Source organism: Anomaloglossus baeobatrachus, chromosome 6, assembly GCF_048569485.1.
Source record: "Anomaloglossus baeobatrachus isolate aAnoBae1 chromosome 6, aAnoBae1.hap1, whole genome shotgun sequence".
NCBI lineage: Eukaryota > Metazoa > Chordata > Amphibia > Anura > Aromobatidae > Anomaloglossus > Anomaloglossus baeobatrachus.
In genome coordinates, this window is record NC_134358.1 from 552,345,811 (window position 1) to 552,366,883 (window position 21,073).

Consider the following 21,073-nt stretch of genomic DNA (forward strand, 5'->3'; position numbering starts at 1 on the left):
CTCCGCACTGTGATCCAACACTTCATTCTCTCTTATCCTTTTGGAAACACCCAGATTGGGGAGCTGTGACATCACAAATAGCAGAGCAGACTCCGCCCACTTTTACTGCAGCTGTAATGTGAGCTAGTTCTACAATGGGATTTCTGTAGGATTTCAGCAGCTGCTCCCCCTAGTGTTTAAGAGTGGAAAATATCAAACTTTAAAAAAATATATATATATTTTGCTTAATTAAAAACAAATAATATTTAAACAAAACATTAAAACTTTACATTTTTTCAGTTATTGGGGGTTTTTTTACACCACCTTCCTTTTAAATAAAAAGAAAAAATATAACTTGTGATGGGAAAAATTTTGCAATTTGCTTATTAAAATTTTTTGAGATATTAAAAATTTTCTTTTATTTACAACTTGTTGCCCACGTGACCGTCCACCGCTGCTGTCTAGTTTGTAACCACTGCACTGACCCTGGCCGGGATTAGAAGGTTACATTGCGCTCCAGTCATCCTGGCGTCAAAACAGCGCTTACAAACTCAATAAAAATAGCTTTCAAGCTTGTAAGCACTGCACATTTTAGCAGCGGTGGTTGGTCTGCAAGGCAATGAGCGGTAAACAAGTAAGGAGCGTCTTATAGTCCGAAAAATACAGTATGTACAGTACAGACCAAAAGTTTGGACACACCTCATTCAAAGAGTTTTCTTTATTTTCATGACTCTGAAAATTGTAGATTCACATTGAAGACATCAAAACTATGAATTAACACATGTGGAATGAAATACTTAACAAACAAGTGTGAAACAACTGAAAATATGTCTTATATTCTAGGTTCTTCAAAGTAGCCACCTTTTGCTTTGATTACTGCTTTGCACACTCTTGGCATTCTCTTGATGAGCTTCAAGAGGTAGTCACCAGAAATGGTTTTCCAACAGTCTTGAAGGAGTTCCCAGAGATGCTTAGCCCTTGTTGGCCCTTTTGCCTTCACTCTGCGGTCCAGCTCGATTGGGTTCAGGTCTGGTGACTGTGGAGGCCAGGTCATCTGGCGTAGCACCCCATCACTCTCCTTCTTAGCCAAATAGCCCTTACACAGCCTGGAGATGTGTTTGGGGTCATTGTCCTGTTGAAAAATAAATGATGGTCCAACTAGACGCAAACCAGATGGAATAGCACGCCGCTGCAAGATGCTGTGGTAGCCATGCTGGTTCTGTATGCCTTCAATTTTGAATAAATCCTCAACAGTGTCACCAGCAAAGCACCCCCACACCATCACACCTCCTCCACCATGCTTCACGGTGGGAACCAGCCATGTAGGGTCCATCCGTTCACCTTTTCTACAAAGACACAGTGGTTGGATCCAAAGATCTCACATTTGGACTCATCAGACCAAAGCATAGATTTCCACTGGTCTAATGTCCATTCCTTGTGTTCTTTGGCACAAACAAGTCTCTTCTGCTTGTTGCCTGTCCTTAGCAGTGGTTTCCTAGCAGCTATTTACCATGAAGGATGCTGCGCAAAGTCTCCTCTTAACAGTTGTTCTAGAGATGTGTCTGCTGCTAGGACTCTGTGTGGCATTGACCTGGTCTCTAATCTGAGCTGTTGTTAACCTGCGATTTCTGAGGCTGGTGACTCGGATACACTTATCCTCCGCAGCAGAGGTGACTCTTGGTCTTCCTTTCCTCGGGCGGTCCTCATGTGAGCCAGTTTCTTTGTAGTGTTTGATGGTTTTTGCCACTGCACTTGGGGGCACTTTCAAAGTTTTCCCAATTTTTCTGACTGACTTCATTTCTTAAAGTAATGATGGCCACTCGTTTTTCTTAGAATTTGTATTATGGCAAGAAAATAGCAGCTAACAGTCTATTCAGTAGGACTATCAGCTGTGTATCCCCCAGACTTCTGCACAACACAACTAATGGTCCCAACCCCATTTATAAGGCAAGAAATCCCACTTATTAAACCTGACAGGGCACACCTGTGAAGTGAAAACCATTTCCGGTGACTACGTCTTGAAGCTCATCAAGAGAATGCGAAGAGTGTGCAAAGCAGTAATCAAAGCAAAAGGTGGCTACTGTGAAGAACCTAGAATATAAGACATATTTTCAGTTGTTTCACACTTATTTGTTAAGTATTTCATTCCACATGTGATAATTCATAGTTTTGATGCCTTCAATGTGAATCTACAATTTTCAGAGTCATGAAAATAAAGAAAACTCTTTGAATGAGAAGGTGTGTCCAAACTTTTGGTCTGTACTGTATATAACTATATATACAGATATACTATTGCTGGATAGTGCCTGTAAATACAAGCAATGTTCATCGTTTGTTGAGATATTAACACTTGTCATTTGTTTACCGCAGCAGCGTCCACTGCTGTCTGTACCAATCATATAGAACGGAGCGGTGAGGGCGGCTCTCTGGCAGCGGGGAGGACGCAGGGTCAGCGTTCTCCTCCATCACAGGAAGCTGCCTCTGAGCTATAAGGTTGTGTGCGCACGTTGCGTAATTTCATGCATTTACACTGCATATTGCACTGCAGCGTAAACGCATGCGTCCTGCGTCCCCAGCACAATCTATGAAGATTGTACATAATCCATCCGCACGTTGCGTTTGAGAGCGCAGCGATTTGGATGTTGAAATTTTGACCCAAATCGCTGCGTTCTAAAAAGCAACATGTCACTTCTTTTGTGCGTTTTGGATGCTTTTCCCACTCTGTCTATGGGAGAGCAACCATCCATTCTGCATTCAAGATACATCCAAATCTCAGCTTTTTGGCTGCGTTTTGAAACGCACATGCGGTGACAAAACGCTGCGGAATATTTGTCATGGCAGAACGCAACGTGCGCACATAGCTTAGGACACACACACTTCTTAGCAGGAGATTCTGTTGTTAAAAAGTGCATCCTATAGTCCAAATAATATGGTATATATATATATATATATATATATATATATATATATATATATATATATATACAGTGCCTACAAGTAGTCTTCAACCCCCTGCAGATTTAGCAGGTTTGATAAGATGCAAATAAGTTAGAGCCTGCAAACTTCAAACAAGAGCAGGATTTATTAACAGATGCATAAATCTTACAAACCAACAAGTTTTGTTGCTCAGTTAAATTTTAATAAATTTTCAACATAAAAGTGTGGGTCAATTATTATTCAACCCCTAGGTTTAATATTTTGTGGAATAACCCTTGTTTGCAATTACAGCTAATAATCGTCTTTTATAAGACCTGATCAGGCCGGCACAGGTCTCTGGAGTTATCTTGGCCCACTCCTCCATGCAGATCTTCTCCAAGTTATCTAGGTTCTTTGGTTTTCTCATGTGGACTTTAATCTTGAGCTCCTTCCACAAGTTTTCAATTGGGTTAAGGTCAGGAGACTGACTAGGCCACTGCAACACCTTGATTTTTTCCCTCTTGAACCAGGCCTTGGTTTTCTTGGCTGTGTGCTTTGGGTCGTTGTCTTGTTGGAAGATGAAATGACGACCCATCTTAAGATTCTTGATGGAGGAGCGGAGGTTCTTGGCCAAAATCTCCAGGTAGGCCGTGCTATCCATCTTCCCATGGATGCGGACCAGATGGCCAGGCCCCTTGGCTGATAAACAGCCCCACAGCATGATGCTGCCACCACCATGCTTGACTGTAGGGATGGTATTCTTGGGGTCGTATGCAGTGCCATCCAGTCTCCAAACATCACGTGTGTGGTTGGCACCAAAGAGCTCGATCTTGGTCTCATCAGACCAGAGAACCTTGAACCAGTCTGTCTCAGAGTCCTCCAAGTGATCATGAGCAAGCTGTAGACGAGCCTTGACATAATGCTTTGAAAGTAAAGGTACCTTACGGGCTCGTCTGGAACGGAGACCATTGCGGTGGAGTACGTTACTTATGGTATTGACTGAAACCAATGTCCCCACTGCCATGAGATCTTCCCGGAGCTCCTTCCTTGTTGTCCTTGGGTTAGCCTTGACTCTTCGGACAAGCCTGGCCTCGGCACGGGAGGAAACTTTCAAAGGCTGTCAAGGCCGTGGAAGGCTAACAGTAGTTCCATAAGCCTTCCACTTCCGGATGATGCTCCCAACAGTGGAGACAGGTAGGCCCAACTCCTTGGAAAGGGTTTTGTACCCCTTGCCAGCCTTGTGACCCTCCACGATCTTGTCTCTGATGGCCTTGGAATGCTCCTTTGTCTTTCCCATGTTGACCAAGTATGAGTGCTGTTCACAAGTTTGGGGAGGGTCTTAATTAGTCAGAAAAGGCTGGAAAAAGAGATAATTAATCCAAACATGTGAAGCTCATTGTTCTTTGTGCCTGAAATACTTCTTAACACTTTAGGGGAACCAAACAGAATTCTGGTGGTTTGAGGGGTTGAATAATAAATGACCTCTGAATAAACTTTTCACAATTTAAAAAAAAAAAGAAATAACATTCTTTTTTGCTGCATTTCACACTTCCAGGCTGATCTACAGTCCAAATGTCACAATGCCAAGTTAATTCCGAATTGTCCTGGTCATAAAATAACTTTTGGGTGTATTTCAACATTTAAATACATTCTTACATTAATAATTTCCCCTGTAACTTTTTTTTATATTAGCCCCAGTTACAAGGAAAACTCCTCCTACATGGTGATCTGGGTCTGCTAAGAACCAGTGACTCCTGCTCCCTTCCGCCACTCGGCGATCACACGATTGCTGTTAGCACCTCCTACACTGTGTACACCACGCTCATTCAGCGCTGTGTAAACAGTGATCAAGAAGACAGTGACAGCAATAAACCCTCTCTGTCTTCTCTATGGGGAGCCCAACTGCATCTAACAGTTGCTCTCAGCTTCTGCAGTTGCTTAATCTGTAATGACATCCTGAAGTAGTTAAGAAGACAAGCGTCACGATTCCTCTGTGCAGAGCATCTTGCACACTAGGAGATGCTCTGCTGTGTTTCTTTGAGCACTAGCTGGCAGGTTGATTGACAGCGCAGGATTCAATGCAGGGTCTGGAATGTGCTGATTACTCAGGTGTTCCACCTTCCTGGTAATTGCTCTGCTTCTTTACTGAGCATGCTCTCCCAGAACCTTGCCAGTTGTACATTTTGGTTCTGTCATTGTGCTGTTGGCTTGTATTGCTGCATGTGTTCTGATCTTTGTTTCTCTACAAAGGACTGTTGTTTAACTCCTCTCTGCCTGCTCCCTGTTCCAGTCGTGACCTCCTGGCTTTTGACCTCGGACCGTTACCTGACCACATCTCAGTTCAATCCCTAAATCTATTACATGCCTTCCTGGAATTCAGACCCCTGGATTGTGACCTGACTCTACCTATGTGAACTCCCTGTGTCCATACATGTCCTCCTGTTACCAGACCCCGGCTTTCCTGACTACTCTTCCGTCTGTACTATCCGTAAATAGTGACCTCGGACCGTTACCTGACCACGTCTCAGTTTTCTCCCTGAATCTATTACGTGCCCTCCTGGAATTCTGACTCTCGCATTGTGACCTGATTCTGCCTATGTGAACTCCCTGTATCCATACGTGTCCTCCTGTTACCAGACCCCGGCTTTCCTGACTATTCTTCTGTCTGTACCATCCGTAAGTAGTGACTTGCATTACATTAAGGAAGGGAAAGGAGGGAGATGCAGCTGCAGCTCCTTAGTATTTCAATAACTCTGCAAGAAGCAAAGGAAGACAAACGATTGGCTATAAGCCCAACGCACATCTCTGATATCACACTATGAAGATCCCGCCCACTCAGCAAGCATGAAGAGAAAAAGTAAATAGTACACATCTATAGCTTCCTAAGACGACGGTCCCCTTTAAGAAGGAATTATCCCTTTAAGAAGCAGTCCGTACCTCCCATTCCTTCATGAACAGTTTGGCTTCGGATTGACCCACATTCTTGTGTCTCCTGAACTCGTCCTTCACATACTGATCTCCCAGCGCTTTCAGGTGAAGCGGTAACGTCCGGTGCAGCAGAAGGATCTTCTTGTACAGAGCTCGGACCTGCGACACGTGAGACATCACCGGCGCGGACCTGCAGAAAACACAAGAGCCATAAGATAGAAGCAGCTCAACGTCCTGCTGACAGCACAGACTGGAGCAGTGCATGATGGGAGTTGTAGTCCACTTCACCAAGTCTGACCACAATACCAGTCCTGTGAGCACTACAGCGGACTCTTCTCTGTCCCCATTAATCAAAAATCGGCACAAAGGAAATATTATGGGGTTCATTACCACCAAATAAGTGGCCGTGTGATACGGTTATGGGAATGCTGGCACAGGTATAGGTAACCATGCTGGCACAGTATGGGGAATCTCAGTGGCTGGTACAGTATGGGGAACCTCGGTGGCTGGCACAGTATGGAGAACCTCGGTGGCTGGTACAGTATGGGGAACCTCGGTGGCTGGCACAGTATGGGGAACCTCGGTGGCTGGTACAGTATGGGGAACCTCGGTAACTGGCACAGTATGGGGGAACCTCGGTGGCTGGCACAGTATGGGGGAACCTCAGTGACTGGCACAGTATGGGGAACCTCGGTGACTGGCACAGTATGGGGAACCTCGGTGACTGGCACAGTATGGGGAACCTCGGTGGCTGGTACAGTATGGGGAACCTCGGTGGCTGGTACAGTATGGGGAACCTCGGTGGCTGGCACAGTATGGGGAATCTCAGTGGCTGGCACAGTATGGGGAACCTCGGTGGCTGGCACAGTATGGGGAACCTCGGTGGCTGGCACAGTATGGGGAATCTCAGTGGCTGGCACAGTATGGGGAACCTCGGTGGCTGGCACAGTATGGGGAATCTCGGTGGCTGGTACAGTATGGGGAACCTCGGTGGCTGGTACAGTATGGGGAACCTCGGTGGCTGGCACAGTATGGGGAACCTCGGTGGCTGGCACAGTATGGGGAATCTCGGTGGCTGGTACAGTATGGGGAACCTCGGTGGCTGGTACAGTATGGGGAACCTCGGTGACTGGCACAGTATGGGGAACCTCGGTGACTGGCACAGTATGGGGAACCTCGGTGACTGGCACAGTATGGGGAACCTCGGTGACTGGCACAGTATGGGGAACCTCGGTGACTGGCACAGTATGGGGAACCTCGGTGACTGGCACAGTATGGGGAACCTTGGTGACTGGCACAGTATGGGGAATCTCAGTGGCTGGTACAGTATGGGGAACCTCGGTGGCTGGTACAGTATCGGTAATCTTGGTGGCTGGTACAGTATGGGGAACCTCGGTGGCTGGTACAGTATGGGGAACCTCGGTGGCTGGTACAGTATGGGGAACCTCGGTGGCTGGTACAGTATGGGGAACCTCGGTGGCTGGCACAGTATGGGGAACCTTGGTGGCTGGCACAGTATGGGGAACCTCGGTGACTGGCAGTATGGGGAACCTTGGTGGCTTGCACAGTATGGGGAGCCTCGGTGGCTGGCACAGTATGGGGAACCTCGGTGGCTGGCACAGTATGGGGAACCTCGGTGACTGGCACAGTATGGGGAACCTCGGTGGCTTGCACAGTATGGGGAGCCTCGGTGGCTGGCACAGTATGGGGAACCTCGGTGGCTGGCACAGTATGGGGAACCTCGGTGGCTGGCACAGTATGGGGAACCTCGGTGGCTGGCACAGTATGGGGAACCTCGGTGGCTGGCACCGTATGGGGAGTTTCGGTGGCTGGCACTGTATGGGGAACCTCGGTGGCTGGCACAGTATGGGGAACCTCGGTGACTGGCACAGTATGGGGAACCTCGGTGGCTGGCACAGTATGGGGAACCTCGGTGGCTGGCACAGTATGGGGAACCTCGGTGGCTGGCACAGTATGGGGAACCTCGGTGGCTGGCACAGTATGGGGAACCTCAGTGGCTGGCACAGTATGGAGAACCTCGGTGGCTGGCACAGTATGGGGAACCTCGGTGGCTGGCACAGTATGGGGAACCTCAGTGGCTGGCACAGTATGGGGAACCTCGGTGGCTGGCACAGTATGGGGAACCTCGGTGGCTGGCACAGTATGGGGAACCTCGGTGGCTGGCACAGTATGGGGAACCTCGGTGGCTGGCACAGTATGGGGAACCTCGGTGGCTGGCACAGTATGGGGAACCTCGGTGGCTGGCACAGTATGGGGAACCTCGGTGGCTGGCACAGTATGGGGAACCTCGGTGGCTGGCACAGTATGGGGAACCTCAGTGGCTGGCACAGTATGGGGAACCTCGGTGGCTGGCACAGTATGGGGAACCTCGGTGGCTGGCACAGTATGGGGAGTTTCGGTGGCTGGCACAGTATGGGGAGTCTTGGTGGCTGGCACAGTATGGGGAGTCTTGGTGGCTGGCACAGTATGGGGAACCTCGATGACTGGCACAGTATGAGGAACCTTACTCTGCTGCTGGCACTCTACAGCGGGGGGGGGGGGTCTGTGGCTGGCACTCTACAGCGGGGGGGGGGTCTGTGGCTGGCACCATGCGGGGGGTTCACCTGTGGCTCTTGAGTCAGGTTATCTTATGGACCCTCCATGTACAGAATAGTGTCACATTATAGAATGATATCTCTGCACAGGACTCATCTCTGATAGAAGAATCCAATGATACAAAATGTCAATCTTACCAGTAACGCGATTTTCTCCTTTCTCCTTACTTTTGACCTTTGCGGACACTGTACTTCCGACAGCTGAAGCTCACATGACCACAGAGAGACCGGGCGGCCAGAAAGAGGAAGTAGCAGAGGCGCCATCTTTACTGAGGGCACAAGTCTGAGCGATAGCATGCAATACTAACATTGAGCACTAGATGGCGCCCGTGTATGTGCAGCAGAGAAATCAGTGATGTTCGTGTCATTCTCGTCAGTAATGAGCCTCCCGGGGGATGCACATAGCTTGTGCTGGGACTTGTAGTTCTTCAATAATAAGTGCAGGTTGTTACTAAAAAAAAAAGCCATCTGATAGGGATGAAAAAAAACACATTTTCATTAAAAAAAAGTAATTTTCTTGTGAAAAAAGTAGCAAAAAATGAATCGCATTGATCCCAGCTGTAAAACTCTGCAAGCATTTATCCTATATGGTGCTTTTAAAAAAAGTTATATGAAAATAGGAAATTTCTTTTTTTTTTTGCTCAAAACAATCAGATAAAAAGTCATTAACATGTCAATAAACTGAATAATAAAGTGTTAAAAAAACTGCATTCCAGCTCCAAAAAAGTGTAAAATAAAAAAAATGATCAAAAAGTCGTCTGTACCAGAAAATGGCACAGGAAACTTCATCTCGTGCCACAAAAAATCATTCCTCACACTGCCGCATGGATAGAAACTAGCAAAACCTACGGCTCCCAGAATCTGGGGACAAATTAATAATAAAAAAAACATTTTCTGTTTATTTATTGTTCAAAAGTCATAAAACATAAATAAAACTATATACATTTGCAAATAAAACACGCAGCGTCAAAAACACAAGTAACACTCGTTGCGGGTATTTAGCTTTATTCATGCTCTAGAATACAGGTACATAGAAATACACTGCTGGATACAATGTGGATTCAAAGGTTGCAATGCAGCGTCAAGTACACAAAATGCTTGCACTGACATCACCAGAGTATGTGGCTCTCAGCTTTATCTCTTGCTTGTAGTGTTGAACATTTATAGGAACAAGAAAATCTGACTGTATCTTCACCTCTAGAATACAAGTACATAAAGATATATTGTACACGGCAGTGTATTCCTATGTACCTGTATTCTAGAGGTGAAGAAAAAGTTAGATTGTTTTGTTCATATAAAACTATCAAATAACGAGAAACAATTATAAAAATGACAACTTTTTTGTAATCACTCCTTGCTTCCTGGGACTCAAACTGACAATTATCAACGCTGCAAGCAAGAAACACCAAGCCAAGAGCCACAGACTCTGGTGATGTCACTGAAAAGATTTTGTGTACTTGAAACTGCATTGCAGTCTCTGAATCCACAGGCAGATTATACAGGTACATAGAGATACATTGTACACAGCAGTGTATTCCTATGTACCTGTATAATCTGCCTGTGGCGTCAGAGGCTGCAACACAGTTTCACGTATACAAAATGCTTTCTTTGCCATCACCAGAGTCTGTGGCTCTCAGCTTTATCTCCTGTGTGCAGTCCTAAAGGTTGTTAGTTTGAGTCCCAGAAAGTAAGGGGTGAATAAAAAAAAAACATTGATATTTTCATAATTGTTTCTCATTATTTGATAGTAGTTTCATAGGAACCAAAAAATGTGACTTTTTCTTCACCTGTAGAATACTGAGATGTAGAAACACACTGATATGTAGAGATGTATCTCTATGTACCTGTATAATCTGCATGTGGCCTCAGTGCAGATTCAAGTATACAACATTTTTTCAGTGACATCACCAGAGTCTGTGGCTCTTGGCTGTATCTCCTGCTTGCAGTGTTGACAATTGTCAGTTTCAGTCCCAGGAAGCAAGAGGTGAATACAAAAAAGTTGTCATCTTTGTAACTGTTTCTCGTTACTTGATAACAGTTTTATAGGAGCACAATGATCTGACCTTTTTCTTCACCTCTAGAATACAGGTACATAGAAATACACTGCCATGTACAATGTATTTCTTTGTACCTGTATAATCTACATGTGGATTCAGAGGCTGCAATGCTGTTTCAAGTTTACAAAATTCTTTCTGTGACATCACCAGAATTTGTGGCTCTCAGCTTTATCTCCGGCTGGTAGTTTGAGCTCCAGGAAGCAAGAGGTGAATAGAAAAGAAAAAGATTGACTTTTTGTAATTGTTTCTCAATATTTGATAGTTTTATAAGAACAAACAGATCTTAAATTTTCTTCACCTCTAGAATACAAGTACATAGGAATACACTGATGTGTACAGATGTATCTCTATGTACCTGTATAATCTGCCTGTGGATTCAGAGGCTGCAATGCAGATTCAAGTATACAAAATTCTTTCATTGACATTACCAGAATTTGAGGCTTTCAACTTTATCTCCTGCTTGCAAAGTTGAAGGTTGTCAGTTTGAGTCCCAGGGAGGAGGAATTGTAGGGGAAAATTAAAGAGGACTGACATTTTTGTAATTGTTTCTCATTAGTTTATATTAGTTTTATAGGAACAAAAAAAATCTGTTTCTTCACCTCTAGAATACAGGTACATAGAAATACACTGCTGTATACAGATGTATCTATCTGTACCTGTATAATCTGCCTCTGGATTCCCTGCCTGTAATACAGGTCAATATTACCAAATCCTCCTATCTCTGTATGGGGCCTGTGGCTCACTGGTAGAGCTGCTGCATGTGGACAAGGAGTTTATGAGACATGCAGAGAATTGTTCATTTAATTTATGTTTATGCAGATTTATGTGGTCCCGCCCCCAAGGAGGAGGAGGAGCTATGGAGCCGGAGAGGTGATAGAAAGTCAGAATAAAAGCCCTGACTGCCATTACAGCTGGACTGAGCCCTCAAATCGGGACAGTCCTGCTGAATTCGGGACAGTTGGGAGCTATGCTACATCTCCTCCTTTCTGGTATGCAGCAATTCAGCATCACAACCCACACTCCCACATCAGTATACTTCCTAACCATTCTGAATCAAGTGGGTCCCAAATATAGAGCACAGCCTCCCAGATGTAGCAGAGTTATGTGTGTATTGATATTAGAGCTGAGTGTATATGTTTGTGTAGCTATACAGCAGAGCTGTATGTGTGTGTACTGGAGTAGCAGAGCTGTGCGTGTATAGCTGTATATTGGTGTAGCAAAATTGTGTGTGTGTGTGTGTGTGTGTGTATTGTTGGAGTAGAGCCACGTGTGTATGGCTGTGTATTGTGTATTACCGTAGCAGAGTTGTGTGTGTATGGCTGTGGGCTGTACATTGATGTAGCAGAACTGTTTGCATATGGGTGTATTTTAATATAGCAGAGATGTGTGTATTGAAGGATCAGAGCTGTGTGTTTGTGTGTGTGTGTGTGTGTGTGTGTGTGTGTGTGTATGGGTGTGTATTGATGTAGCAGAGCTGTGTATGTATGGGTGTATATTAATATAGCAGAGGTGTGTGTGTATTGACATATCAGATTTGTGTGTGTATGGGTGTGTACTGATATAGCAGAGCTGTGTGTGTTAATGTAGCAGAGGTGTGCGTACTGAAATAGCAAAGCTGTGTTTGCATGTGTGTATTGATGTTGCAGAGGTGCGTGTATATTGTGTATATTAATGTAGCAGTGCTGTGTATGCATGGGTGTATATTAACATAGCAGAGGTGTGTGTGCTGAAGTATCAGAGCTATGTGTTAATGTAGCAGTGGTGTGTGTATTGAAGTAGCAAAGCTGTATTTGTGTGTGTGTGTTGATTTAGCAGAGCTTTGTGTTTATTTGTGCATACTGATGCAGCAGAGCTGTGCAAGCATGGGTATATATTAATATAGTAGAGGTGTGTGTATTGAAGGATCAGAGCTCTGTGTGTGCATGGGTGTGTATTGATGTCACAGACGGGCGTAACGATCACGGTTGAAGCAATCATGACCGCGACTGTTGCGGGGGGGGATACAGGGGGCCCGCCAACCCCAGCTCCAGTTTCAGGTGGATGTGTGTCTGAAGGTACTCATCCAGCTGAAATACTTTGCAGCACAGAGACCCATTGGGTCCCTGTGCTGCAATGTGCCGGCCACAGATTAAGACTGTGAATATTCACTGCTCCCCACACCCATAATCCTGGGCAAGGGGAGCAGAGAATATGCCGGCACCTGGCAGCCGATTGTGCTGTAAGTGGGCATGCTGCGCATGACAGTGACGTCATGCGCTGCACCACTTGCTCACTGATCAGATGTGACATGCCATATCATTGGAAGAGGACACCAGGGAGCAGGGGGGAAGGTGAGTATAATTGTTTATGTTTATTACTGTGTGCGGTGCCTAGGGGTATCATATGTACCAGGATTGGGCCAGGATGGGGACATAAACTGGGTTGGGGCCATTATGGGAACATGTATACCACGATGGGGCCATCATTATGGGGACATGTATACACCAGGATAAGGCTGTTATAGGGACATCTACACCACAATGGGGTCATGATGGGGACATATACAGTATATCAAAATGGGACCATTATGTGGACATATATACCAGGATGGGGCCATGATGAGGAAATATATAACAGGATGAGGCTATGAGAGGGACATATTTACCAGGATGGGACCACGATGGGGACATCTATACTAGGATGGGGCCATAATATGGATATATATACCAGGATGGGGCAATGATGGGGACATATACCAGGATGGGGCCATGATGTAGACATATATACCAGGATGGGGTCATGATGGGGATATATATATACCAGGATGGGGCCATGGTGGGGACATATATACCAGGATGGGGCCATAATGGGGACATATATACCAGGATGGGGCCATGGTGGGGACATATATACCAGGATGGGGCCATGATGGGGACATGTATACCAGGATGGGGCCATGGTGGGGACATATATTGCATGATATAGACATGATGAGGTCATACATCAAGATGGGGGACATATTTACCAGGCAGTGGCCAAGATGGGGGATATAAGTACACAATGAAGGGGAAGAATGGTAACTCGCATGTATTTATAGGATTTAGAATGCTACCACGGCCGGTACATCCAACCAACATGTGGGGGAGGGACAGGCTCAAACTTTGCATCGAGGCTCATTGGACTGTATTTAGGCCAATGGTCGCAAAGGTGCTTGTGTTGATGTAGCAGAGCTGTGTGTGTGTATGGGTGTGTATTGATATAGCAAAACTGTGTGTATGGGTGTGTATTGATGTAGCAGAGCTGTGTGTGTATGGGTGTGTATTGATGTATCAGAGCTGTGGGTGTGTATGGGTGTGTATTGATGTAGCAGAGCTGGGTGTGTGTATGGGTGTGTATTGATGTATCAGAGCTGTGTGTGTGTATGGGTGTGTATTGATGTACCAGATCTGTGGGTGTGTATGGGTGTGTATTGATGTAGCAGAGCTGTGTGTGTATGGGTGTGTATTGATGTAGCAAAGCTGGGTGTGTATTGATGTAGCAGAGCTGTGTGTGTATGGGTGTGTATTGATTTAGCAGAGCTGTAGGTGTGTATGGGTGTGTATTGATGTAGCAGAGCTGTGGGTGTGTATTGATGTAGGAGAGCTGTGTGTGTGTGTGTGTGTATGGGTGTGTATTGATGTACCAGATCTGTGGGTGTGTATGGGTGTGTATTGATGTAGCAGAGCTGTGGGTGTGTATGGGTGTGTATTGATGTAGCAGAGCTGTGGGTGTGTATGGGTGTGTATTGATGTAGGAGAGCTGTGGGTGTGTATGGGTGTGTATTGATGTAGGAGAGCTGTGTGTGTGTATAGGTGTGTATTGATGTAGCAGAGCTGTGGGTGTGTATGGGTGTGTATTGATGTACCAGATCTGTGGGTGTGTATGGGTGTGTATTGATGTAGCAGAGCTGTGGGTGTGTATGGGTGTGTATTGATGTACCAGATCTGTGGGTGTGTATGGGTGTGTATTGATGTAGCAGAGCTGTGGGTGTGTATGGGTGTGTATTGATGTATCAGAGCTGTGGGTGTGTATGGGTGTGTATTTATTGATGTAGCAGAGCTGTGTGTGTGTATGGGTGTGTATTGATGTATCAGAGCTGTGTGTGTGTGTATGGGTGTGTATTGATGTAGCAGAGCTGTGTGTGTGTATGGGTGTGTATTGATGTAGCAGAGCTGTGTGTGTATGGGTGTGTATTGATGTAGCAGAGCTGTGTGTGTATGGGTGTGTATTGATGTAGCAGAGCTGTGGGTGTGTATGGGTGTGTATTGATGTAGCAGAGCTGTGTGTGTATGGGTGTGTATTGATGTAGCAGAGCTGTGTGTGTATGGGTGTGTATTGATGTAGCAGAGCTGTGTGTGTACATCGTGAAACCATCATACATTGTACTCTTCTTTATATTAGTAGGGAGAATGGGAGGGAAGCTTCAGAAAAGAACTTCTAAAACAGCCATGGGTGTAAATGTAGAAAATGACGTAAAAAAAAACCCCACAAAATCTGCACAAAAAAACATAAAAGAAAAAAAAAGTAATCGCAAAGTTCCTGGGCTCGGTGTGCAGATGAAACTTGTGAAATGTGGTTGAAAGGAGGAATTAGACTTTAATAACATAAGTAATAATTATTATTCTTTCAATAAAAATCTTACTGAAAAGCGTTCTGAACTCCGGCCAATGTAATCACACGGCGACACCCGTCCCCCTCCCCCGTTAATTATAGATTCTATTAAACCTGTCCGATCGGGGCTGAAGGTGTAATTACGGCTAAGTACCTGGATCTGCAGGATTTCCCCATCACAAAACAAACAAAAACCTGGTAAAAAAGCGATACAGCAACAGATCTCCCTCTACAGCTCGGACATAAAAGTAACACATTGGCGCAGTTGTACGGCTGCCATCGCCCCCTCGTGACTCCCCCGCAGCGCGTCACCTATGTATACACAGCTCCGGACAGTATACGCTTTTCTTCTTTTCACATATTTGCTTCCAAGCCAAGAAAAATTGTAAACTATCCTTCACCCTCCGCTTATAAGCTTAAGTAAATCACGGCCGACGTCTCGGATCTGACTCCAACGTTTCGCCTTTTGGGTTTACTTTGCTAGGAAAGTTGGGTGAGAAACCATGGCAGATCTCATAGAGGGTCACCCAGCTTTCCAAGAGTCCTGAATGACAAAAAGTGCCTTGTTATGTAGTGATTGATGTCCTGCTCCCGTAACATGGCGGAGGATCCGGGAGAAAGGTAAGAGCTACTGAACGTCTGGCAAAGTCGGGCACTGGAAAATCTCATAATATTAAGTCTAAAGTCTTCAGTTCGTAAAAAAAATAAATAAATAAATAAATAAAAACATATACCATATATATCATTTTGTGTCTTCAGGTCCTATGCAAAAAGATGTGTCTCCATGGTATCAGACAACAAACAAACTCTTTGTAGTCAGAACCTGCGCTCATGCTCGCTTCCATTTGTTCCTCTGCTTTTTGACAATTTATCAAACAAACCTATTGTATCTAATCCTTAAAGGGAATCTGTCAGCAGGTTTTTACTATGTAATCTGACAGCAGCATGATATAGGGGCTGAGACCCTGATTATAGTGATGTATCACTTACTTTACTGGGTGCAGCAGTTGTGATAAAATCACAGTTTTCTCTGCTGCAGATCTAGCAGAGCTTGGAATACTGAGCTGTGTATAACCCCGCCCACACCACTGATTGTGTATAACCCCGCCCACACCACTGATTGTGTATAACTACGCCCACGCCACTGATTGTGTATAACCCCACCCACACCACTGTGTATAACCCCGCCCACACCACTGATTGTGTATAACCCCACCCACACCACTGTGTATAACCCCGCCCACACCACTGATTGTGTATAACCCCGCCCACACCACTGATTATGTATAACCCCGCCCACACCACTGATTGTGTATAACCCCGCCCACACCACTGATTGTGTATAACTATACCCACACCACTGATTATGTATAACCCCACCCACACCACTGATTATGTATAACCCCGCCCACACCACTGATTGTGTATAACTACGCCCACACCACTGATTGTGATAACCACGCCCACACCACTGATTGTGATAACCACGCCCACACCACTGATTGTGTATAAAACCGCCCACACCACTGATTGTGTATAACCCCCCCACACCGCTGATTGACAGCTTTTTGTGCAAGCTGTGCATAGGCAGAAAGCTGCTAATCAGTGGTAGGAGCAGGGATGGATCAGGGGACATAAGCTCCTGCTGATAAACACTGATTTTATTGAAACAGCAAAACACAGCTTGGTAAGTGATACATCACTAAAATCAGGGTCTCTTCCCCTACATCGTATTGAATTCAAATTAGATAGCAAAAACCTTGGCACAGAGTCCTTTTAAGGGAATGTTCACACGTTGCTTTTTTGCCACTTTTTTAGCTGCGTTCTTGGTGTCTACAGTCCACGTTTGAATAAAGTTAGTTTCAGTCACCCATAAAAGCTGCAAAAAATGAAGCTGCATTTTTTCACTCTCATTGCCGTCAATGGTGAAGAAAGCTGCAAAAACCCTGAAAGAATTGATCGGCTACTTCTTGCAAAAATGCAGCAGTTTTCCATTTCACTGAGGAAAAAAAAAAAGCAAGTGTTTGTGCATGAGAGTTCAGAAATGTCACAGCTTTTGCTGGTGCTGTAAAAAGCAGTTTTTAAATTGCATAAAACGCTACAATTGAGAAAACGCATGCAAAAAAACATGCAAGAATGCAACATGTGAACATAGCCTAATACACATCATTGCGCCTTGGAGCTGTACACACAATACAGTGGGACATTTGATAATTAAGATTATTTACAAAGCATTGCAGCTCTAAGGTTGCTCGAAATCCAGGATGAAAACTGAAACCCATATCTGTTACAGGCTATGGACTGCTGCGTATCTGCCCCTTGGGACAGTAAAAGATTTGCTAAGGGACTGCTTAGATTATATGTATTGGTCCTCATCTGGTGAGGTGGATCCTCAAAGCACTCGGTCCTCATCTGGTGAAATGGATCCTCGAAGCACTCGGTCTTCATCTGGTGAAAGTGGATCCTCAAAACCTTTGGTCTTCATTTGAAGCCCTCGAGCCTTATCTGAGGTGGATCCTCAAAGCCTTTATTCCTCATCTGCTGAGGTGGATCTTCAAAACCCTTGGTCATCATCTGGTGAGATGGATCCTCAAAGCCCTCGGTCTTCATCTGGTGAGCTAGATGGATCCTCAAAGCCCTTGGTCTTCATCTAGTGAGGTGGATCCTCAAAGTCTTTAATTAAGATTATTTACAAAGCATTGCAGCTCTAAGGTTGCTCGAAATCCAGGATGAAAACTGAAACTCATATCTGTTACAGGCTATGGACCGCTGCGTATCTGCCCCTTGGGACAGTAAAAGATTTGCTAAGGGACTGCTTAGATTATATGTATTGGTCCTCATCTGGTGAGGTGGATCCTCAAAGCACTCGGTCCTCATCTGGTGAAATGGATCCTCGAAGCACTCGGTCTTCATCTAGTGAAAGTGGATCCTCGAAGCCTTTGGTCTTCACTCGAAGCCCTCGAGCCTTATCTGAGGTGGATCCTCAAAGCCTTTATTCCTCATCTGCTGAGGTGGATCTTCAAAACCCTTGGTCATCATCTGGTGAGATGGATCCTCAAAGCCCTCGGTCTTCATCTGGTGAGCTAGATGGATCCTCAAAGCCCTTGGTCTTCATCTAGTGAGGTGGATCCTCAAAGTCTTTAATTAAGATTATTTACAAAGCATTGCAGCTCTAAGGTTGCTCGAAATCCAGGATGAAAACTGAAACTCATATCTGTTACAGGCTATGGACCGCTGCGTATCTGCCCCTTGGGACAGTAAAAGATTTGCTAAGGGACTGCTTAGATTATATGTATTGGTCCTCATCTGGTGAGGTGGATCCTCAAAGCACTCGGTCCTCATGTGGTGAGGTGGATCCTCGAAGGCCTCAGTCCTCAACTGCTGAGGTGGATCCTGGTAGCCCTTGGTCCTCATGTGGTGAGGTTGATCCTTGAAGCTCTTGGCCCTCATCTGGTGAGGTTTATCCTCAAAGCCATTGGTCCTCATCTGGTGACGTGACTCCTCAAAGCACTCGGTCCTCATCTGGTGAAATGGATCCTCGAAGCACTCGGTCTTCATCTAGTGAAAGTGGATCCTCGAAGCCTTTGGTCTTCACTCGAAGCCCTCGAGCCTTATCTGAGGTGGATCCTCAAAGCCTTTATTCCTCATCTGCTGAGGTGGATCTTCAAAACCCTTGGTCATCATCTGGTGAGATGGATCCTCAAAGCCCTCGGTCTTCATCTGGTGAGCTAGATGGATCCTCAAAGCCCTTGGTCTTAATCTAGTGAGGTGGATCCTCAAAGTCTTTAATTAAGATTATTTACAAAGCATTGCAGCTCTAAGGTTGCTCGAAATCCAGGATGAAAACTGAAACTCATATCTGTTACAGGCTATGGACCGCTGCGTATCTGCCCCTTGGGACAGTAAAAGATTTGCTAAGGGACTGCTTAGATTATATGTATTGGTCCTCATCTGGTGAGGTGGATCCTCAAAGCACTCGGTCCTCATGTGGTGAGGTGGATCCTCGAAGGCCTCAGTCCTCAACTGCTGAGGTGGATCCTGGTAGCCCTTGGTCCTCATGTGGTGAGGTTGATCCTTGAAGCTCTTGGTCCTCATCTGGTGAGGTTGATCCTCAAAGCCATTGGTCCTCATCTGGTGATGTGACTCCTCAAAGCACTCGGTCTTCATCTGGTGAAAGTGGATCCTCGAAGCCTTTGGTCTTTACTTGGCGAGTTGGATCCTCGAAGCCCTCGAGCCTTATCTGAGGTAAATCCTCAAAGCCTTTATTCCTCATCTGTTGAAATGGATCTTCAAAACCCTTGGTCATCATCTGGTGAGATGGATCCTCGAAGCCCTCGGACTTCATCTGGTGAGCTGGATGGATCCTCAAAGCCCTTGGTCTTCATCTAATGAGATGAATCCTCAAAGTCTTTGGTCCTCATGTGGTGAGGTGGATCCCCGAAGGCCTCAGTCCTCATCTGCTGAGGTGGATCCTCAAAACCCTTAGTCCTCATGTGGTGAGGTTGATCCTTGAAGCTCTTGGTCCTCATCTGGTGAGGTGGATCCTCAAAGCCCTCGGTCCTCATCTGATGAGATGGATCCTCAAAGTCTTTGGTCTTCACGAGGTGAGTTGGATCCTCGAAGCCCTCGAGCCTTATCTGAGGTGGATCCTCGAAGCCTTTATTCCTCATCTGCTGAGGTGGATCTTCAAAACCCTTAGTTGTCATCTGGTGAGATCGATACTCAAAGCCCTCGGTCTTCATCTGGTGAGCTAGATGGATCCTCAAAGCCCTTGGTCTTCATCTAGTGAGGTGGATCCTCAAAGTCTTTGGTCCTCATGTGGTGAGGTTGATCCTCGAAGGCCTCAGTCCTCAACTGTTGAGGTGGATCCTGGTAGCCCTTGGTCCTCATGTGGTGAGGTTGATCCTTGAAGCTCTTGGTCCTCATCTGGTGAGGTGGATCCTCAAAGCGCTTGGTCCTCATCTGGTGAGATAGATCCTCGAAGCATTTGATCCTCATCTGGTGAGGTGGATCTTCAAAACCCTCAGTCATCATCTGGTGAGATGGATCCTCAAAGCTTGCAGTCTTCATCTGGTGAGCTGGGTGAATCCTCAAAGCCCTTGGTCTTCATCCTAGTGAGGTGGATCCTTGAAGCCTTTGGTCCTCATCTGGTAAGGTGGATCCTCAAAGCCCTCTGTCCTTATCTGGTGAGGTGGATCCTCAAAGCCTTTGGTCCTCATCTGGTGAGGTGGATACTGAAAGCCCTCGGTCCTCATCTGGTGAGGTGGATCCTCAAATCTGGTGAAGTGGATCCTCGAAGCCTTTGGTCCGTATGACCAATTCTAAGGCAGCACGGACCGGTGGTGTTGGTGCAGCATGGGGGTTAAGCTAGAACAGCAGATACTGTAGACCTTGGGAATCAGCAGCTGAGCTGTAACATTTTATATGCAAAATGTGGTGTGTTTATTTTTTTATCGTAGCTGAGCTGGAATCACCAATGAAGTATAGTAGGTGCTACAATGTAACAGAGTTGACACGGCAATGTGGAATAGATGCGGTAGACGTTTGAGTTTCAATGGTGGTATAACAGAGCTAAGACAGTGAAGATTGATGTAGTAGTACTGGATCAAGAAATAGCAAGAGCGGAACAGCGGAGTCTGATGCAGCAGTGGTGGAAGCACGGAATAGCTGGACAGTAGAGGAGGGTTCTGAGCACAATGTACGGGCAGGATAAGTTACCTTTATACTCATTTGATGCTTCGCTGCCTGAGCCGGGGTTAAATGTCCTGGGAGAGTAATGTCAAGAGAGATGAGGGCAAACAATGTATAGTAAATATAGCAGAGGGACCCAGATGCAGCTAGAGGTGACCCATATCTAGTGGGCCGGTGAAAGCTTTAGTGGGCCTCCGCCTTACCGGTGATGACTGGGGTACAGTCAGCCCTGGTGGTTAGTGCTGGGGTCTGCAGGAC

General features: G+C 45.8%; 1 protein-coding gene across 1 annotated transcript in view; it reads right to left on the minus strand.

The window, feature by feature from the left end:
* The window catches only part of SDHAF3 (succinate dehydrogenase complex assembly factor 3), a 49,734-nt gene extending 41,065 nt beyond the window's left edge, over positions 1–8,669 (minus strand). The window contains exons 1-2 of the mRNA XM_075316864.1: positions 8,577–8,669; positions 5,833–6,013 (exon numbers count right to left, since the gene is read on the minus strand). Of these exons, the coding sequence (XP_075172979.1) occupies positions 5,833–6,000 (168 nt within the window). The 5' untranslated portion in view covers positions 6,001–6,013; positions 8,577–8,669. The remainder of the gene's footprint in view (positions 1–5,832; positions 6,014–8,576) is intronic.
* Between the last annotated feature and the right edge of the window lie 12,404 nt (positions 8,670–21,073).